This window comes from Mauremys reevesii, linkage group 25 (assembly GCF_016161935.1).
Source record: "Mauremys reevesii isolate NIE-2019 linkage group 25, ASM1616193v1, whole genome shotgun sequence".
NCBI lineage: Eukaryota > Metazoa > Chordata > Testudines > Geoemydidae > Mauremys > Mauremys reevesii.
Window position 1 is genome coordinate 3,150 of NC_052647.1, and position 18,325 is coordinate 21,474.

An 18,325-nucleotide genomic window follows, 5' to 3' on the forward strand; every position below is an offset into this window, starting at 1 on the left:
TGCTGCCAGGGTCAAGGGGTGGGGTTAACATTTGATTGATGGTAGGGCCCTTATACCACCAGAGTGTCTTGTTCTGTTTGTCTCCATTCTGCTTCATTCGCCAAGCGCTCGGCCAGGACAGATGTCACTTATGATCTCAGTTGCCACCAGCTGGACAGTGGGACTTGGGTCTTTCTCTAGGACCTGGAGAGCTGAAATTACAGAGGACATCACGTTAGTGAACAGACTGTCAAATCACAGCTAAGCGTGATCATAGAACCTTGAAGTACCTGAGCGGAATGATCACATGGAAAAATGTGAAACTGGGCTCAGTCCTTCTATTGGGGTGGAAAATACATGAGATGAATAGGCCTCACTTTTCATATGGTCACCTGTGCCTGAAATAGCTGGAGACTTATTACTTCTGAATACCACATGACAGCAGCTCTCCAATACAAACAAAGCTTTAGGGTCCCCCATTGGGTCCCTTCCATGCTCCCAACTGTGGGGAGACCCTGACTCTACCAGAAAGTCATCCACTCTGCTGCAAATGGAAGAAGGTCCATTGTTTCAATAGCTTCCACTTTTCAGTTATTTTCCAGCTCTATTCAGGAGCCACTGCCTGAGCTCAACTCAACGTGGAATTTAACACAAGCCAGGTCCAAGCTGGTTTGCGCATGATACAGGGCACCTACTGGAAGCAAAATTGCTGGTGGGAAATTTGGGGTAGCAGAAAGTGGCTACTTCTCACTTGGGGAGTCCACAGAGAACCAAGAAAGCCCAAAGTGTGGATAGCACTGGCTGGGGAGGGGGCATTGCCAGGACAACCAGGAGATGCACTGACTCATATCACACCTTCTGCAGCTTCCTCCTTCAGGGGAAATTAAGGTTGACTTTCTACGGGGCAAGAGTGAATTTGTCCTTTGATGTGTGGCTGATGCACTTTGCACCAGTGATATCGGTTACTGCTGCTTGTGAGCTAAATTCCTTTATAACTCACTAATGAGCAGGACTTCAGCTGTATTTATCACTTACACATCAGCAGATGTTCCAGGTCCAACCATTTCATACGCTGAGTGTCTGTGTGTTCCAGGATGATGCCTAAATACACAATGTCAAATAAACAAACAACAAACAACAATAAAACCTTCCCTTGTTGAGGGCAAAGTGATATTAGCAGCCCCTAGGCAGGTCTTTGGGGTCTCCTACTGTGGGCCTAAGGGTGAGCTGTGGGCAAGAGGATGCTAGAGCAGTTTAGAGTCCACACTGAAGAGAATGAGAGAGACATTTTTTAAAAAGAATGTTTACATAAAACCCATTTGCTTGAAACAGTCTGTGCTCCTCTTGCCACTGCACTCAGTTACTGGAGACGTACTAAGATAGTGTCTTCGTCTAGTGGTCTGAGCAAAGGACTGGGGCCAGGAATAAGCGAGTTCTAAGCAGGGATCTCACAAGGTGACTGATAGGTGAGCCCCAATGCCTGCCTGTCTCACATGGGTGTGCTAGGGAGAAGAGGGCACTGGGTCAAAGAGGAGGAACCTAATACTTCCTTGACAAGGTGCTGTGGCCAGGAAGGTGAAACAGCAGGCGCTATGGGGAGGTGGGCTGCATGCCTCCCAGTGATGAAGTCGCAGTGAGGAGCACTGAACAGCACTGGGTAGGTCTGCACTTTGAGCTAGGGGTATCACACCCAGTTCAACGGGACGGGCCCACACTAGCTCTGACAGCGCTAGCATTAGAATGTAGCTAAGGCAGCACAAGCAGTGGGAGGAGCAGCCACTGTGAGAATGGACTTTGGGGTTTGGATGGGATCATACTTGGGGTGGTTAAACCTCCTGCTGCTCCTGCCATCACAGCTACTCTCTATTTTTAGCACACAGGGCTAGTGCGGGTGTGTCTCATCAAGATGGGAATTATACCCCCAGCTCAAAGTGTCACCATGCCCTACGTGACGGTGTCCCAGCCACTGCTGCGAAATGACTGCACCGTGCTTCCCCTGCAACAATCCCGAAGCCCTTTATAGCAACTAATGAATTCCTCCGATCACCATCCTGGAGAGGTAGGGACATTAACATCTCTATCTATGGGTGGGAAGCTGAGGCACAGAGAGATTAATGGCAGCTCAGTGCTGCACAGTGGGAATTTTTTCTGTCTCCCTCAATGGGAATATCAAAAGGGACACTGGGCATCATCTCTCACCAGCTAAGTTGGCGGCAACTGCCCGGATCTCTTCCCGGCTGTTACTGAAGTATGTGATGGTGGTGCTGTACAAGTTCTCCAGCAGCTCTGCATTCTCTTTGGCCTAGAGGAAATCAGGGACACATGAGCTCTCTCTGGCTAGAAGTGCCCTTTGACTGCCAGCACATGCTTTTATGAACCACAGGTAAATAAGAGAATGAACAGGTGGCTGGGTAGAAGTGGGAAAAATGGGAATCTGGGGCAGATTTACATTTCCCATCACCCTCCAGTCAATAATCTCATACATGTCAACAGCTCACTCACAAGGTGTCTGCAAATGTCCACCTGGAGCTCTTCAGGCTTCAGCTCGGCTCTGCCACCAAGGTGCTTATTGATCACATGTTGGAGTCTCTTCAGTCCCAAAAACGGGAAACAGAGGTGAAACGTAGCTCTGCATTCCTGAAAAAGAGCGTCACACCATTGAATTGTTCCCTACCGAGTGCTGTGTTCAATCAAAGGGAACTCATCTGTGTGACTGCTCATCTATTCCAGGACAAAAAGAGATTCATCTGGATGTGACTGGCAGAAACATGCAGGAATGACTAATAGAGGGGAGAGGTTCCACTGAAACCTGAAGGTAGCATCAATGTCTTTTGGGAACAGATATACCGATGAAAGCTGCTTCACCAGGCACAGCTGTGGTCTCTCCTCTGTTCTGGGGAGGCAGGGGCTTGGGGTGAAGAGTCAGGCAGGAACAGAGACCTGTAGGGGTCAGACCCATGACCTATCCTGGATTCTGGTGAGGCAGCCATGGACCAACCTGGCTGGAACTGACTCAGCAGGAGGGCAATGAACTGAGGGGAGAATTTGGGCCTCCAAACAGGCAGGAATAGCAGAGCTCCCCTGGCATTGGGAGGAAGATTCCTTTGGCTTAGTAAACAAGTCACTGTTGGTCTTACCATTGAAACCTTGGGGCTCGGGTCTTGCAGGTGCAGCAGAAGTGTGACCCAGCTCTTTCGAACCTGCTCGGCGAAATAGGCCTTCCGTTTTTTCTTTGTCAACTGAGCCAGGATGCCAAATAGGACAAAGGCCACTGAGCGAAGAGCATCATCCTCCTACAGCCAAGAAAGCCCCACAACTTGGTAAGTAAGGGACAATCCCATCACGCACCTCACACAGCCGTCTCTTCTACGCTAAAGTAGAGTGATTGCAACTACAGCTAGTCAGATAAACTTTAATTAACCATTTTTTTGTTCGAATTTTCTGATTCATGAAAATATTTTAGAGACAGTTCAATTTTGATGAAATTCCTCCAGAAGCCAGGCAGCGTCCTTAGAAACCTGCCTGGTGTCTTGCCAGTACACCCATCCAGCTCCTTGGCAGCCAATCTAGCAGGCTGACTGGGATCATAGGCTTCCAGGCTCCCAGCTTTGGGGGGGGAAGGATAGCTCAGTGGTTTGAGTTGTGAGTTCAGTCCCTGGGGGGCCATTTTGGGAACTGGGATAAAAAGCTGGGAATTGGTCCTGCTTTGAGTATAGGGTTGGACTAGATGACCTCCTGAGGTCCCTTCCAATTCTATGATCCTAGGAGTCCTAGCTCTCAAATTTGCAACTCCCTGGCACCTCTAGCTCCCAGAGTTTCCTGGGTTCCCAGCACCAGGATAGTCTGAGAGCAGACTGCCCTGGGCCAAGGCTTCCAACAGAGCTAGGTTGAGAATAGTAATTCTGTTTCACAAGGAGTTCTGAAGTTTGGGGAGAGGGGTTCCCACAAATAGGAACAAAACCAAAATTTGAAATCTCAAAATTCTCTGCAAAACAGAATTATCATTCCAACCCTCTCACATAAAAACGGTATAGAGCAGGCCCAACACTCTCTATTGCGCTCTGTAACCCCCTTTTCATGGTTATCTAGCTACCTAATCTAGTATTCAGACTTTCTTTGAAGTTCTCAGTGGCAATCAAGAAGAACAGAAAGGTGAGACTGTGGGAGCAGGAATGTCATCCCCATCCTCCTAATGTTCTCCTCCTCCATAAAACACCTCCCTTCCCTGGGGCCTAAAATCTCTGCACTCTGACATGAGCAATGCCCAGGGAGGCCACATCACACATCGTAAATCGTGTATAATCAAGATCGGTTGAACTGGGGTTGGAGAGTTCTGTTTACATACATCGTCAAAGTAGGTCCGGATCTGTTGGGCGAGGTCTTTGAAGGAAGAACCAATGTCCTTCTCTTTCAGCTCCTTCAGGACTTTGGCCAGTGCTTTCATACTCTCGCCAATGACTTCAGAACTGAAAATGTCATGTAAGGCCCCAATCAGTATGTCCAGAAGAAACTTCTTGTACTTTTTCACCTGTACAAACATACGACATTAAAGAATACTTATCACTGATCACACTTCTAAGAAGTTTTCTTTAGCAGTTATGAAACTGAGAATTTCATCAACCCTCTCTCCCTCCAGAGATCTATAGCTATATTTCAGACCAGGTGCTAGCTACAATGAGCCAAACTCGGTGCCATAATACACCTGCGTAATCCTATTATTAGATTTCTAGTTACTTAGATTCCAAGGCCAAAAGGGATCATTGTGATTATCCGGTCTGACCTCCTGCATAACATAGAACTTCTCCGAAATAGTCTCTGAACTCGAGTATATCTTCTAGAAAAACATCCAATCTTGATTTTAAAATTGCTAGTGACCGAAAATCCACCACAACTTTTGGTAAATTGTTCCAATGGTTAATTAAAATTACTATTAAAAGTGTATGCCTTATTACCAGTCTGAATTAATCTAGCTTCCTTTTTCTCCATTGAATCTTGTTATACCGTTGTTTGCTAATGTGAAGAACCCATTATCAAAATTTGTTCCCCATGTGAGTAGTTATAGACTGTCCTCAAGTCACTCCTTAACCTTCTCTTCGTAAAGCTAAATAGATTGAGCTCCTTGAGTCTATCACTAAAGGTATATTTTCCAATCCTTTAATAATTCTTGTGACTCTTCTCTGAATCCTCTCTAATTTATCAGCATCCTTCTTGAATTGTGGACACCTGATCTGGACACAGCATTCCAGCAGCGCTCACATGAGTGCCATATTCAGAGGGAAAATAACTTCTTTACTCTTCAAGATTCCTCTGTTTATGCCTCCAAGGATCATTTCAGTCCTTTTGGCCACAACTTCGCATTGGGAGCTTATGTTCAACTGAATATCTGCCATGGCTCAAGTTTTTTCCTCAGCATCATTGTTTCCTGGGATAGAGTCTCCCGTCCTGTAAGTATGGCCTGCATTTTTTGTTCCTAGATGTATACATTTACATATGGTTACATTAAAGTGCACATTGTTTACTTATGCCCAGTTTACCAAAGGATCCAACTTGCTCTGTATTGACTGCAAAAAGGTTACTAGGGTATGGGAGAGAGCAGAATTTGGCCTAGTGCATTGTGTGCAGCCTCTGTAAACTCTGAACAATTATTTCCCTTGGTTTCTCTAGTTATGTTGCATCCTATTCAGTATTCTCTCATACCTTCACAGGCGCCCCATCGACTATATTTCCCAGGCCTCTTACTGCCATCTGACGGACAATGCTGTTCCTATCCTGTGACCTTTCTTCCAAGATGCGCAAGACACTCTTAAGCAACTTCTTCTCCCTGAGCATGGGATCACTCATTAGCTGAAATAAAATCAACATGTCCATTAGCCCCCATATGATCCTTAAGATTGGGAATAGAATTTGACCAGACATGGAATTTTCTCACCCCTGGTGCACCCTGCCAGCTGACCTTAGTGAGTCTTCTGTGGCTCAGGCCTCTGGCTAAGTCCCAAAGTCCAAATGAACCCCTTCTGGGCTAGTCAAGAACAGTCCCATTGCCCTCACTAGGGTCTCCAGCCCCAACTCTGGGTCCTTGAAATTCTGCCCTTTGTTCAAGTTCTCCGTAAGCATTGTCCCCTTCCTGGGGCTTATGCCACTGTAAGTGGTAGGGGAACCAGGGCCTGCCCATAACTCTGAGTTCCAAACCATGGACCCTGTAAACAGTAGCTAGGCACCGCTTGATTTCAGTTCATTGTTGCTTTTTCCTACAGGCCACTTTTAGCTTCACCCTCACCTCAAGGTTCAAGTTCTTAAGGACTCTCTTCCTGTAAACCCAACTTAAGCAAATGCGGCCAGAATCAAACTCTGGCAATCCCCTGAATTTCTGTGGCCAGAGAGCAGCATCGTTTCTTGCCCCTCCAGTTCCTGGTAGGAACTGACCTGCTTAAGGCCCTGCAGCTCCTTTTAGCTGAGCTTGATGGGCTCGGATTGGCTGCTTTCATGAGGCCTCTCTAGACAGACCCAGATTTGTGGCTCTTTTCCTGGGGCAGGAGGCAGTAGGACCATGGGGCCTCTTGTAAGGAGCCTCAAAGCCCAGGAACAGCCCATCCCAGGCACAGATCAATTGTTTTTCTTAGAACCAGATGAGCCCCTAAGATAGTTACTTAGCGTAAGTGGAAATATGATGCAGATGTTAGAGGAGGGCTGTAGAAAGGGAGGATGGTCCAGCAGTTAACACACTTGCCTAGGACTTAGGAGACCCAGGTTCAATTTCCTGCTCCCTCAAAGACTTCCTGGGTGACCTTGGGCAAATCACTTAGCCCTTCTGTGCATCAGCTCCCTGTCTGTAAAATAGGAATAAGAGTGCTTCCCTACCTCCCAGGAGTGTTGTGGGGACACATACATACATAAATGAGTTTTGAGGTACTCAGATACAATAGTCATGAGAACCTAAGACAGATGTGAATGTATTTGTATGTTGCTTGTTTTATAGTATTAGGACACTAGGTTCATTCCGAAGATCTGCTGAGTGAAACCAAAACCAGGAGCTGTTGGTTAGTATCAGCACTGGGATTTGGCAGAAGAGGTCCAGAATTTCAAACTCTGTCTGTATCTCTCTCAGCCAGCACCTGTGGTTGTGTAGCTAGTATAGGCAATGACAGCAATACAAATATCAGCGAGAGAATGACTCAAAAAGGTAGAATGAAGTTCCTGGTCAGGTTTCCATATAAAGGGGGACCCAGTCTACTATCTAAAATGACAGTTACTCCTATGAACTGAACTGTACAACTCCTTAAAAGAAAGGCAAACAGACAACGGTCTAATGGTGAAACTGCTCTTCGGAGCCCCATGTCTTACCTGGGCAAGGAAAGCTGTGCCGGTGACTCGGAAGTTTTCCATTGGGGAATTCATCCAGGGGAGGACGCTCTGGATGATCTCAGGTGTTACTAGTCCTGATCTTAGCAGAACTCTGGAAGGCAAAAGAAACCACTTATGGGGTCGATTGCACACTTCAAAAACTCAGCTGCTCTGAGCAGACAGCTCTGATATCTATGGGTGGGAGCTGTGTGTTTCCACCCAGGGCACCCCCCACAAAGCTATAAACTGAAGGCTCCCTCTCAGCCACTCTATTTGCTACTAATTCCCAAAGGATAAAATCATGCCTCCTAGATCTCTTACCTCACCAGCAGACACACTCCCTCATGGTGAGTCTGGGGGTTTTCAAGCAGAATCCATGTTTTCTGCAGCCTGAGGACTCTCACCAGTCTCTCATTCCCAACATTGAAAAGCACAGACTCTAACGCTTGGACAGAAAACCTGGGGAAAGAGGCACAGAACTGCAGCAATCAGTAGGAAGGTGCAGCCTGAACAGAGTCAGGAAGCCCAGGTTACTTGTCAGGTCTGCTGTTCATCGACAGTTCATCCATTGGCAATATCCTGGACACCAATGTCCCTGGAAGGACTTGATGCCAGGAGGTAAGTTTCTGTCTCATACATCTCTTCTAACTAGTTTTGCTAGGGACAAAATTTTGCAGTTATTTTCACTTTCTGCAAGGAGTATGGGCACTAGCAGAGTACAAGGGTATAGAAAAGATACACGATCAGGACCCCAAAACTGGGGGGCATAGAATGTGGTGATCACTAGTGGATATTTTGGGGTCCTATCTCCAGATATGATGTGATAGAGTGCTGAGGGTTTGCACTTGAGTCAGCACTCTGGTCACTATTAGTACTAATTGAGTTCCTTACAGAAAGCCTAATTGGACAGAGGTGTAGCTGATTACGAGGTTAGACTGGGGCTACTGAGTCATGGAACCAATCATTCCATTAACAGGGAAACTGTATAAAAGGACATGGGCAGGAGCCCTTTGAGCGGAACAGACAGAGAAAGAAACTTGGGTGACCAGATATCCTGATATTTGGGGCTTTATCTTATACAGTTTCCTATTACTGCCCACCCCCTGTCCTGATTTTTCACACTTGCTGTCTGGTCACCCAAAGAGAAACAGAAAGACAAAAAGCTGGGAGAGCCTGACAAAGTGAGCTCTCTGAGTGGAAACACCTTACCCCCCCCATTTTGGAGAAGAGTTTAGAAAGTTGAGATACAAGATAAAGGTGCTATGTATTGGTAGGGGGATTAAATAGACTACACGTTGGTGTTTACAAGCCAGAAAGTCTCAACGTGCTCAGTGTTTGTAGAAGATGTGGGGGTGCAACACCCCTCCCTGTCACGGCTGGGGGCTCATCAGGGACTTCCCTGTTATCTATGCAAATGGAGAGCCTGCTGGAAAAGCCGGGGTAGAGGTTTGGCAGTGTGGGTGATGGAGGGAACACACTGAAATGGGTGGTGAAGCAGCAAGGAGAAGTATAGAACAGGGGCTCTCAACCTTTCTGTTTCTGAGCCTCCTCTCATCTCAACAAGCTATAAATACTCCATGGCCCACTCCCAGGCCTCTGCCCTGCCAGGCATCAGAGTTTGGGGCTCCTGGCTCTAGATTTTAACTCCACAGGGTGCAGGGGCTCGGGGCTTTAGTGCAGGTGCTGGGGCTCAGGGCTCCAGCCTGGCTGGGCTCAGAGATTCAGCTTTCTGCCCTAAGCCCCAGCTAGTCTCCTACCAGCCCTGCTTGGCGGAACCCCTAAAACCGGCCCGGTGGAGAACTGCTGGTGTAGAAGACCCCACAGACCTTCCAACAATCCCACCAGGCAGAAAAACAGCCTTTGCTTGCCTGGTAGGTTTAACAGCAAAAGAGCCTTCAGGAATTTATACGGGAGCAAGCCCAGGTCTGGCAACAACTCCTCCAAAGTCTGGCGAGTCCTGTGACAGGAAATGGAAACCAGGCACAGGTGATCAGACTCTGTAAAATGGGACCTGCGAACAACCCTGATCTGGTTTTGGTTACTCTTAAAGGAGCAGCGGTGAGACCTCACAAGGACAGAACAATGTGGGCCTTTCGACTGACACCCCATTTAACCGGGGAAGCACATATATGGCTCTTAGTGATTAGCGGGCAAGAGATTAGGACATGATTAAAGCAGCCATGCTGGATGAGGTGGGGCCTGTCCACAGAAAAGTACTGCCAGAAATGGAGAGTTGAAAGATGGATTGAGGGATTAGGCCTCTGTGCATTTGCATAGAAATTGAAAGATTGGGCCACTCACTGGTAAGGCCACATACTCAAACTGTGGGGGAGATCATGGATGGCATGATTCTGGAAGTTTCTTCAGAGTTTCCCTGAGCATAGCTGAGTATAGGTTACATGGCGCCAGCCAGTTAATCTGGACCCCGCAGTTAAAGTTACAGAGGAATGTGCAGAGGCGGACATTCCCAGAGTGAGTCAGTGGTTTAAGGGGCTAAAAGATCACTCAAAGATTGCCATATGAGTCTCAAATAAAAGCTCATGTCACCAATATCACTGTGAAACACATCTACAGATGCTGTGTAAACAGCCATGTATACGCACTGAAAATTACATTCTTATGATCTGTGTCTAGGGACTAGTCACCAGGAAAGGTGAAAAAATGGTTTTCTTTAAGGCAAGAAATGTTTCTCCATCTGTTTGTTTACATGTAAATTAAGCATGTAGGGTTCACATTCAGTTCAGAAGGACTGTGAGAACTTCAAAGAAAGAAAAGTAACAGGAAGGAGACAGGGGGTGGGGACCCAATTTTGGGGTACACCTCAAAGGTTTGCTCTAGTATATTTGGGGGACAAAGAAGACACCCTGGCATCTTTCACTTAGGAAGTAGATGGACAGCGAGACGGACAGCGGGGTCGCTATCAGGCTTGGTTGAGAACGTTGGGGGAGAAACATCTTTAGACAGGAGGTTAACCTGTTGGTTAAGTTTAGTCTCTAGGAGCATGTTATGATTTCATTTGACATGTAACCATTTTTTGCTTGCATTCTTACTCACTATCACTGGAATCTCTGTTCTTTGATCATCTCTGTTCTTGTTTGCACTATAAATATATCTAAGTGCTGTGTGTTTTGCACTATAGAGTATAAGTAATAAAGTATAGAGTCTACAGTATAAGTAGTAAACTGGTGTGTACTGTTCCATAGGGAACAGCAGGCCTGGTAATTCTGTGGGTGTTCAGTGGATAAAGGTCTAAACACCATACGGAACAGTCAGAAGACTCGGGGGTTGGTGTGTGTCTATCACTAACCTGTACAAAGAGACTGGGGTCTGAGGAGGCCTGGATGGCAGTGCTTGTTTTGCCAGAGCCTGGTCATTTTAGGGAACTGACCCACAGCAGACAGACAAGACTTCCTCACTCTAAGGGCAGGCAATGGTAAGGTGCCTCATAACCCTGGAAATTCCTGGGGAGTGTCACACAACTCTATTGGAATTCTCTTTGTTTCTCTCCCTTCCTTCTAATTACCGGCAAGGGTTGCCCTCAGTATGTTGTTGGTCTTTTTGGAACAGGCTCCGGCTTCTTATCCTTGGCAAAGGCATCTTTTGTCCTGAGGTTCGGCTGACCTGCTGCAGGAGAACAGGAAACCACTCTGGGAGCAGCTCCTGCACAGCTTTGCTCGACTGCAGTGCTGACACCACCTCAAAGATGGCACATGTTGCCTGAAAGGAGAGCATGGTAAAAAATGAGATCTCCTCCCAACACCATCACATCCTCTTCTCCCCTTCTGATATCAGCTGTACTGAATTTTCACTTCTGCCAGTAACTTGAATGACTGCGAGCAATTCCCTTAACTCGTGGCTCAGTTTCCCACATCTGTAAAAATGTGTATGACCTACCAAGGCATGTTGTGAGTCCTAAGGAATATTTGCAAAGCACTGTGAGCAACCTGGTTCAAAGACTCTCTAATTGCCAGATGTTATGAAGTAAATCAGCCACGTACTCTAAAACTGCCGTATTTGTTCCACAGACAGCAGAGCTGGACTCAGGGAAACAGTACATCAGAGGAGAAGTGCCCACACAGCAATATTCTACCACACTTCTAGCTTTCCAGCAGCAGGATTGTCACAGGGCAGAGGAAAGCCTGAAAGGAGTGTCTGTCATCTAACTTACTGAGAGAGGTTCAGCAGCTGCCAAATGCCTGTCAGTTTCAGTCTCTGAGGTGACGCTTCCTTCTTGCCTTGTTGAAGTCTTTATTTTTTCTATTAGGACCTGTAGGACTTGAGTGGCAAGCAAGGGGTCTCTCCCCAAAGATCTCCACAGCTCAGTGGTGTCACTGCAATTTAATAGAAGTTACATGTGACCCCTGGACACTTTTGTGGCTCAGACTGAATGCGTCCTATTTAAGTAAAGACCAACTTTTCTCCTTGCCTATGAGGAGAAAGTTAGGAGCACTGTCCTCCTTTAACGCTCCTCCTGTTTAAATATTGAGTTTCCAGTTACAGAACTAGGTTAAGTGACCTAGTCTTACTGCAGCCTAATCATTAATACTAGACTTCCGAAGGACAGGACACAGAGCGCCAACCTCAGTTCCTGTTTTCCCACTTCCCAGGAAATATGAACTCATGAGCATGTGGCTCCCAAAGATCCAGGGTTTGGAAGGCAAGTGGATGAAAGAAAAGCCACATTCCTACTAACTGGACATACAATTATGAGAACGAATATTCATGGCCATCCTAGTTCCCCTTCACAAAGGGTGTCCCTACCCTCTGTTTGCCAGAAGCTGGGACTGGGCAACAGGGGATGAATCATTTGACAGTTACCTGTTCTGTTCATTCCCTCTGGGGCACGTGGCACTGGCCACTGTCGGAAGACAGGATACTGGGCTAGATGGACCTTTGGTCTGACCCAGTATGGCCGTTCTTATGGTCTTAGATTCCAGCACTGATAACTGATAACTCAGTTGGGGACCTTTAAATGAAATGATGGATCTGCTTCCAGTCCAGTTTTAAATCCCAAGGATGGCAACGCTATTCTAGCAGCCGCACCCTCACCGATACCAAGCTGCGGTCTGATGACAATATTGGCCCTATTCTTTGTAATCAGCCAGGGATTGGACTTGAAGCTGTCATGCTACCAGGAAACCAACAGCAACTGCTAATTTCCAAAGTGAGGTCAATTCAGGTGTCTAGAGAGCCAGGCCGATTCCAGGCACCAGCCCAGCAAGCAGCTGCTTGGGGCGGGCAATGGTGAGGGGCGGCACATCTGGGTCTTCTGTGGCAATTCGGCGGCTGGTCCCTCACTCCTTCTCGGAGCGAAAGAGATGAGCTGCACATTGCGATCGCAGGGGTTTTTTGTATTCCCCCCCCCGTTTTTGCTGCTTGGGGCAGCAAAAGCCCTGGAGCCAGCCCTGCTAGAGAAGTAGATGTTTCCAACAATACACTCCAGTTATACCAGTAAAGTTAGGTCTTTAGGATGTCAAAGCAGTTATGAATTAATGGAAACAGAATGACACTTAATTTCTCTCCACACCCCACCTTAACATGCTCTTGGACCTTCCTGGAGAAAGACCCAGGCTATTAACCATCAGGAATTATCCCAAAATGTCTGCTGCTTAAATAAAAGCCCTGCATCTCCCAGTAAAGCTGTGGGATCCATGTTTTACCAAGATGAATGCAATAGGTAGCGGTATATACCTGTCCATCGGCAGATGGTTGCTGAGGAGGCTGGAGATCACTGCCTCTAGGTGATGGTGAGCTAGAATAGACACTGCCTCCAGCAGGGACTGCCTCAAGATGCCCTCCTGGATAGTAGCCATGTGGCTATATATGATATCCAGAATAGCTGGCACCTGGAAGGAACAAAACCAGAAAGCAATGTCCCTTTTTCTTTCTCTCCATTCATTCTACAGAATCAAAACCTTTATTTAGACATTTGCTGCTTTTTTAGAAATTCCTCAAGAAACAAATGATCAAGTATGTCTGTGTAACTTTAACCCACAACAATTGCCCACACTTGGCTGTAAAAATTAACACTGACACACACAGCGAAACCCCGCTATAACACGATGATCGGGGTCCAAAAAATTGGATCGCACTAAATGCGGGGTTGCGGTATAGCGGGGTTTACCATTTCAGGCTGGTCAGTTTCAAGCCAGTCAATTTCTCTTGGGCAGAAAACTACTTCCATTTGCGAACTGCCCACAGCAGTAACTGCAAGGGTGGAGCTCCAGCAGCGGGGGGCTCTCAGCCTGCAGTGAGAGAGGGAAACACTTGGGGAGAGCAGGGGAGACGTGCAACGGGCAGAGGAAGAGCGAGGAGCAGCCGGGGAGAGTGTGGCTCTTCTCACCAAAAGGGTAAGCGGGGGCAGGTGAGAAGAGGCAGTGGGAAAGCCACATTCCATTTTTTGCTTTTCCTTCAGGGGCACTCCAGCCTCTCTCTCTTCACAAAGCCTCTCTCTCACTTTGTTTTTTTCTCTTTCGTGCTTCTGCGGCACTCCAGCCGCTTTATTTATTTATTTATTTTGCGCTTCCGCGGCGCTCCAGCCACTTTTTTTTTTTTGGCCTGGGGCAGCCGGAGCCACCTTACAATCGCGTTATAGCCGAATTCACGTTATTGCAGGGTGCATTATAGCGAGGTCAGGGGCGACTCTAGCCATTTCGCCACCCCAAGCACAGTGGCACACAGCAGGTGGGGCTCTGCCAGTTGCTGGTCCCGTGGCTCCGGTGGACCTCCCGCAGGCGACTGGCAGAGTGCCCCCCGCGGCGTGCCGCCCCAAGCACGCGCTTGGCGTGCTGGGGCCTGGAGCCGCCCCTGAGCGGGGTTTCCCTGTACATACCAGGTAATTTAATGTGGTGGTGCCCAGCTATGCATTAAATAAACCAGCTGGCATGCATAAAAGAAGGATTTGCTTGCCCAGATTTTGCAGGTGTGATTTAAGCAGCCAAATGCAACCATTTGCCTAGAAGGATGCACAGTTCATAAACAACCACAAGCACAAAATATGCAAGTGCTTTAAACACAGTGCGCAAATGCTTGGGATTATGAACAGGTGACGACCTCTCATATTCATTCCTAGCCCTTCACATCTTCAAAACACTGTGCAAACGTGGCAGTTCTGCTGCGAGGGTTCCCTGTCCTGCAGCCTTTCACCAGCCTTGATAGAAGATTTGTGGAGTGCTCCTTTCATCTAGCCCTAACGCACTGGGCTCCAGAATAAGGCATATAAATAGTGGACCCCAAAGACACTATAGTTTTCTCCCTCCCTCCTTCTATTCTTAAATGGTACATCTACACACCAAAAAAATCCCACAGCAGTGAGTTTCAGAGCTCAGGTCAACCTGGGCCTGAGGGGCTTGCACTATGTGGCTAAAAGTGTAGCTGTTCCTGCTCGGGCTGCAGCCCAGGCTCTGAAACCTGGCAAGAGGGTGGGTCTCAGAGACCAGGCTCCAGACTCACTGGGAATGACTACAGGACTATTTTTATCCAGGTAGCCATTAGCCATGGGCCTCCTAAGAACTGGATGCCTCCAAGTGCCAGTCATTCTGTCTTCTTGTCTTTTCCCCAGAGTCTGTTTTTTCAAGCCTTTCTTGGCTGAATACTGTGGCAACAAGCCAGACAAATAAATAACCAACCATCTTCCTTTTCCCTTGGATTCTCTCTGTCTATTGCTATTGATTCTGCCATTGCCTAGTTTAGGGTGGCAACAGAGATGGAATCAATTCTATGTCCGAGGGGGAGAAACAGCAAGATTTTTTTTCATTACACATGAGGGCAAAGATCTAAAAGCCTCGAGTTTAGGCAGAAAACCTCTCCAGTTTCCCATTTTACCTTATCGAGCATGGCATCTTCACACTCCTTCAGTATAACCTTCATCCACAGTCCAGCTGCCGTGGCACAGGTGGGGCTGGCAGATAGCATACCTTCCACTGTGGCCGCAATAAAGTCTGTGGCCTGTTCTGGGGAAAAGTACTCACTAACAACCTGGGAACAAATCAAAAACAGGAGAGACTGCAATGATGTTTGGCTCCAGCACTTGTAAAAATGGAGGCCTAATATCTCTATGGAAAAAGATTTATGCATCAGCATTTTGCATCCGACAAAGTGGGTATTCACCCACGAAAGCTCATACTCCAATACGTCTGTTAGTCTATAAGGTGCCACAGGACTCTGCTGCTTTTACAGATCCAGACTAACACGGCTACCCCTCTGATTAATTAACAATTTGTTAATTAGCCTCATGTCCAGCTAGCCATTTGGGATTAAAATTCTCTCCATAGTCTATATACTACATTTTTGTATTCTACACTAATGAGATCAGGTTCGAGGCAAAGCTTCTGTTGCACAGTTAGCACAACATTGTACTGGATATGCAGGAGGTAAGTTTCCAGTTTGTATTCTCTTAGATACACTGCATCTTTTTACAACATATACAATGAAGTCAAGAGAGGCATGCACACAAATATAGGCTAAGGCAAACCCACAAGGTGACAGAATGAAGACTGGATGGGTTCTCAGCTTGATGTTCCACTAATACATTTTTTTCTCATGGATAGCTGGATAGGTACATGTGTGTGCATCTGCGTGTGCATTTTCATGGGCGTGCAACATTCTGTGGAATCTGGATTTTACATGGCATTCATAGCACACATCTATGAAAAGCATCTTGCTGGTTACTAGCAACGAATGCCCCTCGCCCACAGCTCGCTCCAAGTACGGAAAGGCATCATGAAAACATAAATGTAAAATGAACGGTGCCCGGTCACTAGAACATCCGCACAAGTTTTTTGAGTCAGTTACCCTGGCCATTTTGGAAGATGCCTGAAACAGAGCCTCGGGGTCTGGAGCTGCTGTTAGTTCTTCACGGAGACATCTCAGCTCCTCCTCCGCTGACCCCAGGTTCATGGGCTGGCCTGAAGTGGAGAAAAGGAAAAAAAGTACTGCAACAACTAATGAAACTGAACCTCTACTGCATGGATATTCATACAGGAGGATCCATGTGCTAGGCTGTTATCAGCATAGTGTAAAATCTTGGCCCCATCAAAGTCAATGGCAAAACTCCTGTTGACTATAATGGAGTCGGGATTACACCCTACATGTCTGAAAGTTAACAGTAGTGGTATGTTATTGTGACTGATACATGATTGAACAAGCACCGTATTCAGCTTGGAGCAGCTTTCTGGGGGTGTCTGGTTTCAGTAGCCTCTCTGCTCTCAGTATTTACATCTAATCTCACATTCAAGTACAACTCATGCAGGTAGATGTGAGGTTCCAATGTAGAGGTAAATCCCTCCACCAAACTCTCATTGTAAAAGAGATGGGGCTGGACAAAACCTTCGGCAGGAAACCCAGGCTCATCCGTCACTTCTAAACAATGCTGGGATTTCTATGTTGTACAGTCAAAGACTGGAGTCTCTTATTCTGTTTCTGAATCACCAACACTGTTTTTTAGGACTGATTAATAATGATTAGAAATAGGGTGACCAGATGTCCCAATTTTATAGGGACAGTCCTGATTTGGGGGTCTTTTTCTTATATAGACTCATATTATTCCCCCACCCCCGTCCTGCATGAGTTTCACATTGGCTGTCTGGTCACCCTAATTGGAAATGGCCTTCAATAATAACCAAGATCTATCCCTTTACATCTAACCATTAGGTGAAAAGAATATCCTACTCCAGGGGTCGGCAACCTTTCAGAAGTGCTGTGCCGAGTCTTCATTTATTCACTCGAATTTAAGGTTTCGCGTGCCAGTAAGACAATTTAACGTTTTGAGAAGGTCTCTTTCTAGAAGTCTATAATATATAACTAAACTATTGTTATATGTAAAGTAAATAAGGATTTTAAAATGTTTCAGAAGCTTCATTTAAAATTAAATTAAAATGCGGAGCCCCCCAGACTGGTGGCCAGAACCTGGGCAGTGTGAGTGCCACTGAAAATCAGCTCACGTGCCGCCTTCGGCGCCCGTGCCATAGATTGCCTACCCTTGTCCCACTCTTTCACAAATGGGAAAATGGCCTACACTTACTCCAATAGCTTTGAATGCTCATGACAGAGGGCTGCTGCAAGAACTTTTTGTTTAAAGAATTATTCCAGGAAACCCCTCCAAAACAGCCAGTGGCAGGGTAAAGAGAATGAAAATGTTTAGTACCAAGGGCTTGTCTACATGGAGATAGTCAAGAAAGCTAATCCAAATTCATTTTCAAACTGCATTAGTTAAACTTCATTAAACACCTCTGGGGACACACTTATTTAGAATTAAAGGAGCCTTTTTCAGGTTAGTTTAATTCATGTAATTCACTAAAATTAAGAAGGGCCATTTTCATTCAGAATCAGAGCATCCACACGTGTTTAATGACACTTTAAAATTTACACCTTTAGTTCATTTGGATGAACTCTCCTTAGTGTCCCTGTGTAGAGAAGCCCTAAGGAACTGAGCAGTTATCTACCTGGTGCAGACCATTTATTATTTGTACAGTTCCCAGAAGTGTGCTAGGCTCTTTACACATCATAATTGTCTCTTCTAATGAGCTATTTAAAAGATGCCCACCACTCTGTTATCTAAGTGCCAACAGACAGGACAGAAAGAACTGGACAGGCAGAAAAATGGACAATACAACAGTAAAAGAAGGTGAAGAATTACTTATACCTGCTAATGGTCTCTTCACCTTGTATACAGAGAAGGCAGCTGATACAGTCAACCACCCACTGACGAGACGTGGCCAGTGAATCACAGCTGTATGGTGCTATTGCTCCAATCAGAGATCCAAACTGATGAAAAGTTTCCTGAGTCTAATTAAAAAAGAATGAAGAATGAACATTCTCCAGCTGTACTAGACTTCACTTGCCGCCTTTATTGTTGATACCAGTCAGCTCTGTGTTTTTGGGGAACCAGGGCACAGTATCTAGCTTGTGTGACTCATGAAGGACACCCCCAACCCCGTCTCTGTTTGAACCAAAACCGATCAGAGAAAAGGCTTGCAGAGAACAATGAAGGGTTGGGGAGACACAC

At 46.4% G+C, this 18,325-nt stretch overlaps 1 protein-coding gene and 1 long non-coding RNA gene across 2 annotated transcripts; both read right to left on the bottom strand.

The window, feature by feature from the left end:
• Window positions 1-1,030: 1,030 nt before the first annotated feature.
• Window positions 1,031-2,526, bottom strand: LOC120390930. The gene is made up of 3 exons (XR_005591180.1): window positions 2,482-2,526; window positions 2,179-2,281; window positions 1,031-1,080 (listed from the first exon to the last, which is right to left on the bottom strand). It is a non-coding gene; the product is annotated as an uncharacterized LOC120390930 (long non-coding RNA).
• A 123-nt stretch (window positions 2,527-2,649) lies between these two features.
• Window positions 2,650-18,033, bottom strand: LOC120391203 (maestro heat-like repeat-containing protein family member 2B). The gene is made up of 12 exons (XM_039514677.1): window positions 17,982-18,033; window positions 16,114-16,226; window positions 15,145-15,297; window positions 13,012-13,166; window positions 11,489-11,651; window positions 10,844-11,037; window positions 7,642-7,779; window positions 7,321-7,432; window positions 5,677-5,823; window positions 4,325-4,507; window positions 3,117-3,272; window positions 2,650-2,700 (listed from the first exon to the last, which is right to left on the bottom strand). The coding sequence occupies exons 2-12, from the start codon at window positions 16,216-16,218 to the stop codon at window positions 2,650-2,652; spliced, it is 1,557 nt and encodes a 518-aa protein (XP_039370611.1). The 5' UTR covers window positions 16,219-16,226; window positions 17,982-18,033.
• Between the last annotated feature and the right edge of the window lie 292 nt (window positions 18,034-18,325).

Excerpts from the sequence above, each read along its gene's own strand:
- LOC120391203 (XM_039514677.1), bottom strand. The coding sequence starts at position 16,218 with ATGAACCTGGGGTCAGCGGAGGAGGAGCTGAGATGTCTCCGTGAAGAA. Across the intron at positions 5,824-7,320 it reads GCACAGCTTTCCTTGCCCAG|CTAATGAGTGATCCCATGCT; the intron begins GTAAGACATGGG and ends ATTTTATTTCAG. Across the intron at positions 2,701-3,116 it reads CGAGCCCCAAGGTTTCAATG|ATGAGCAGTCACACAGATGA; the intron begins GTAAGACCAACA and ends GTCCTGGAATAG.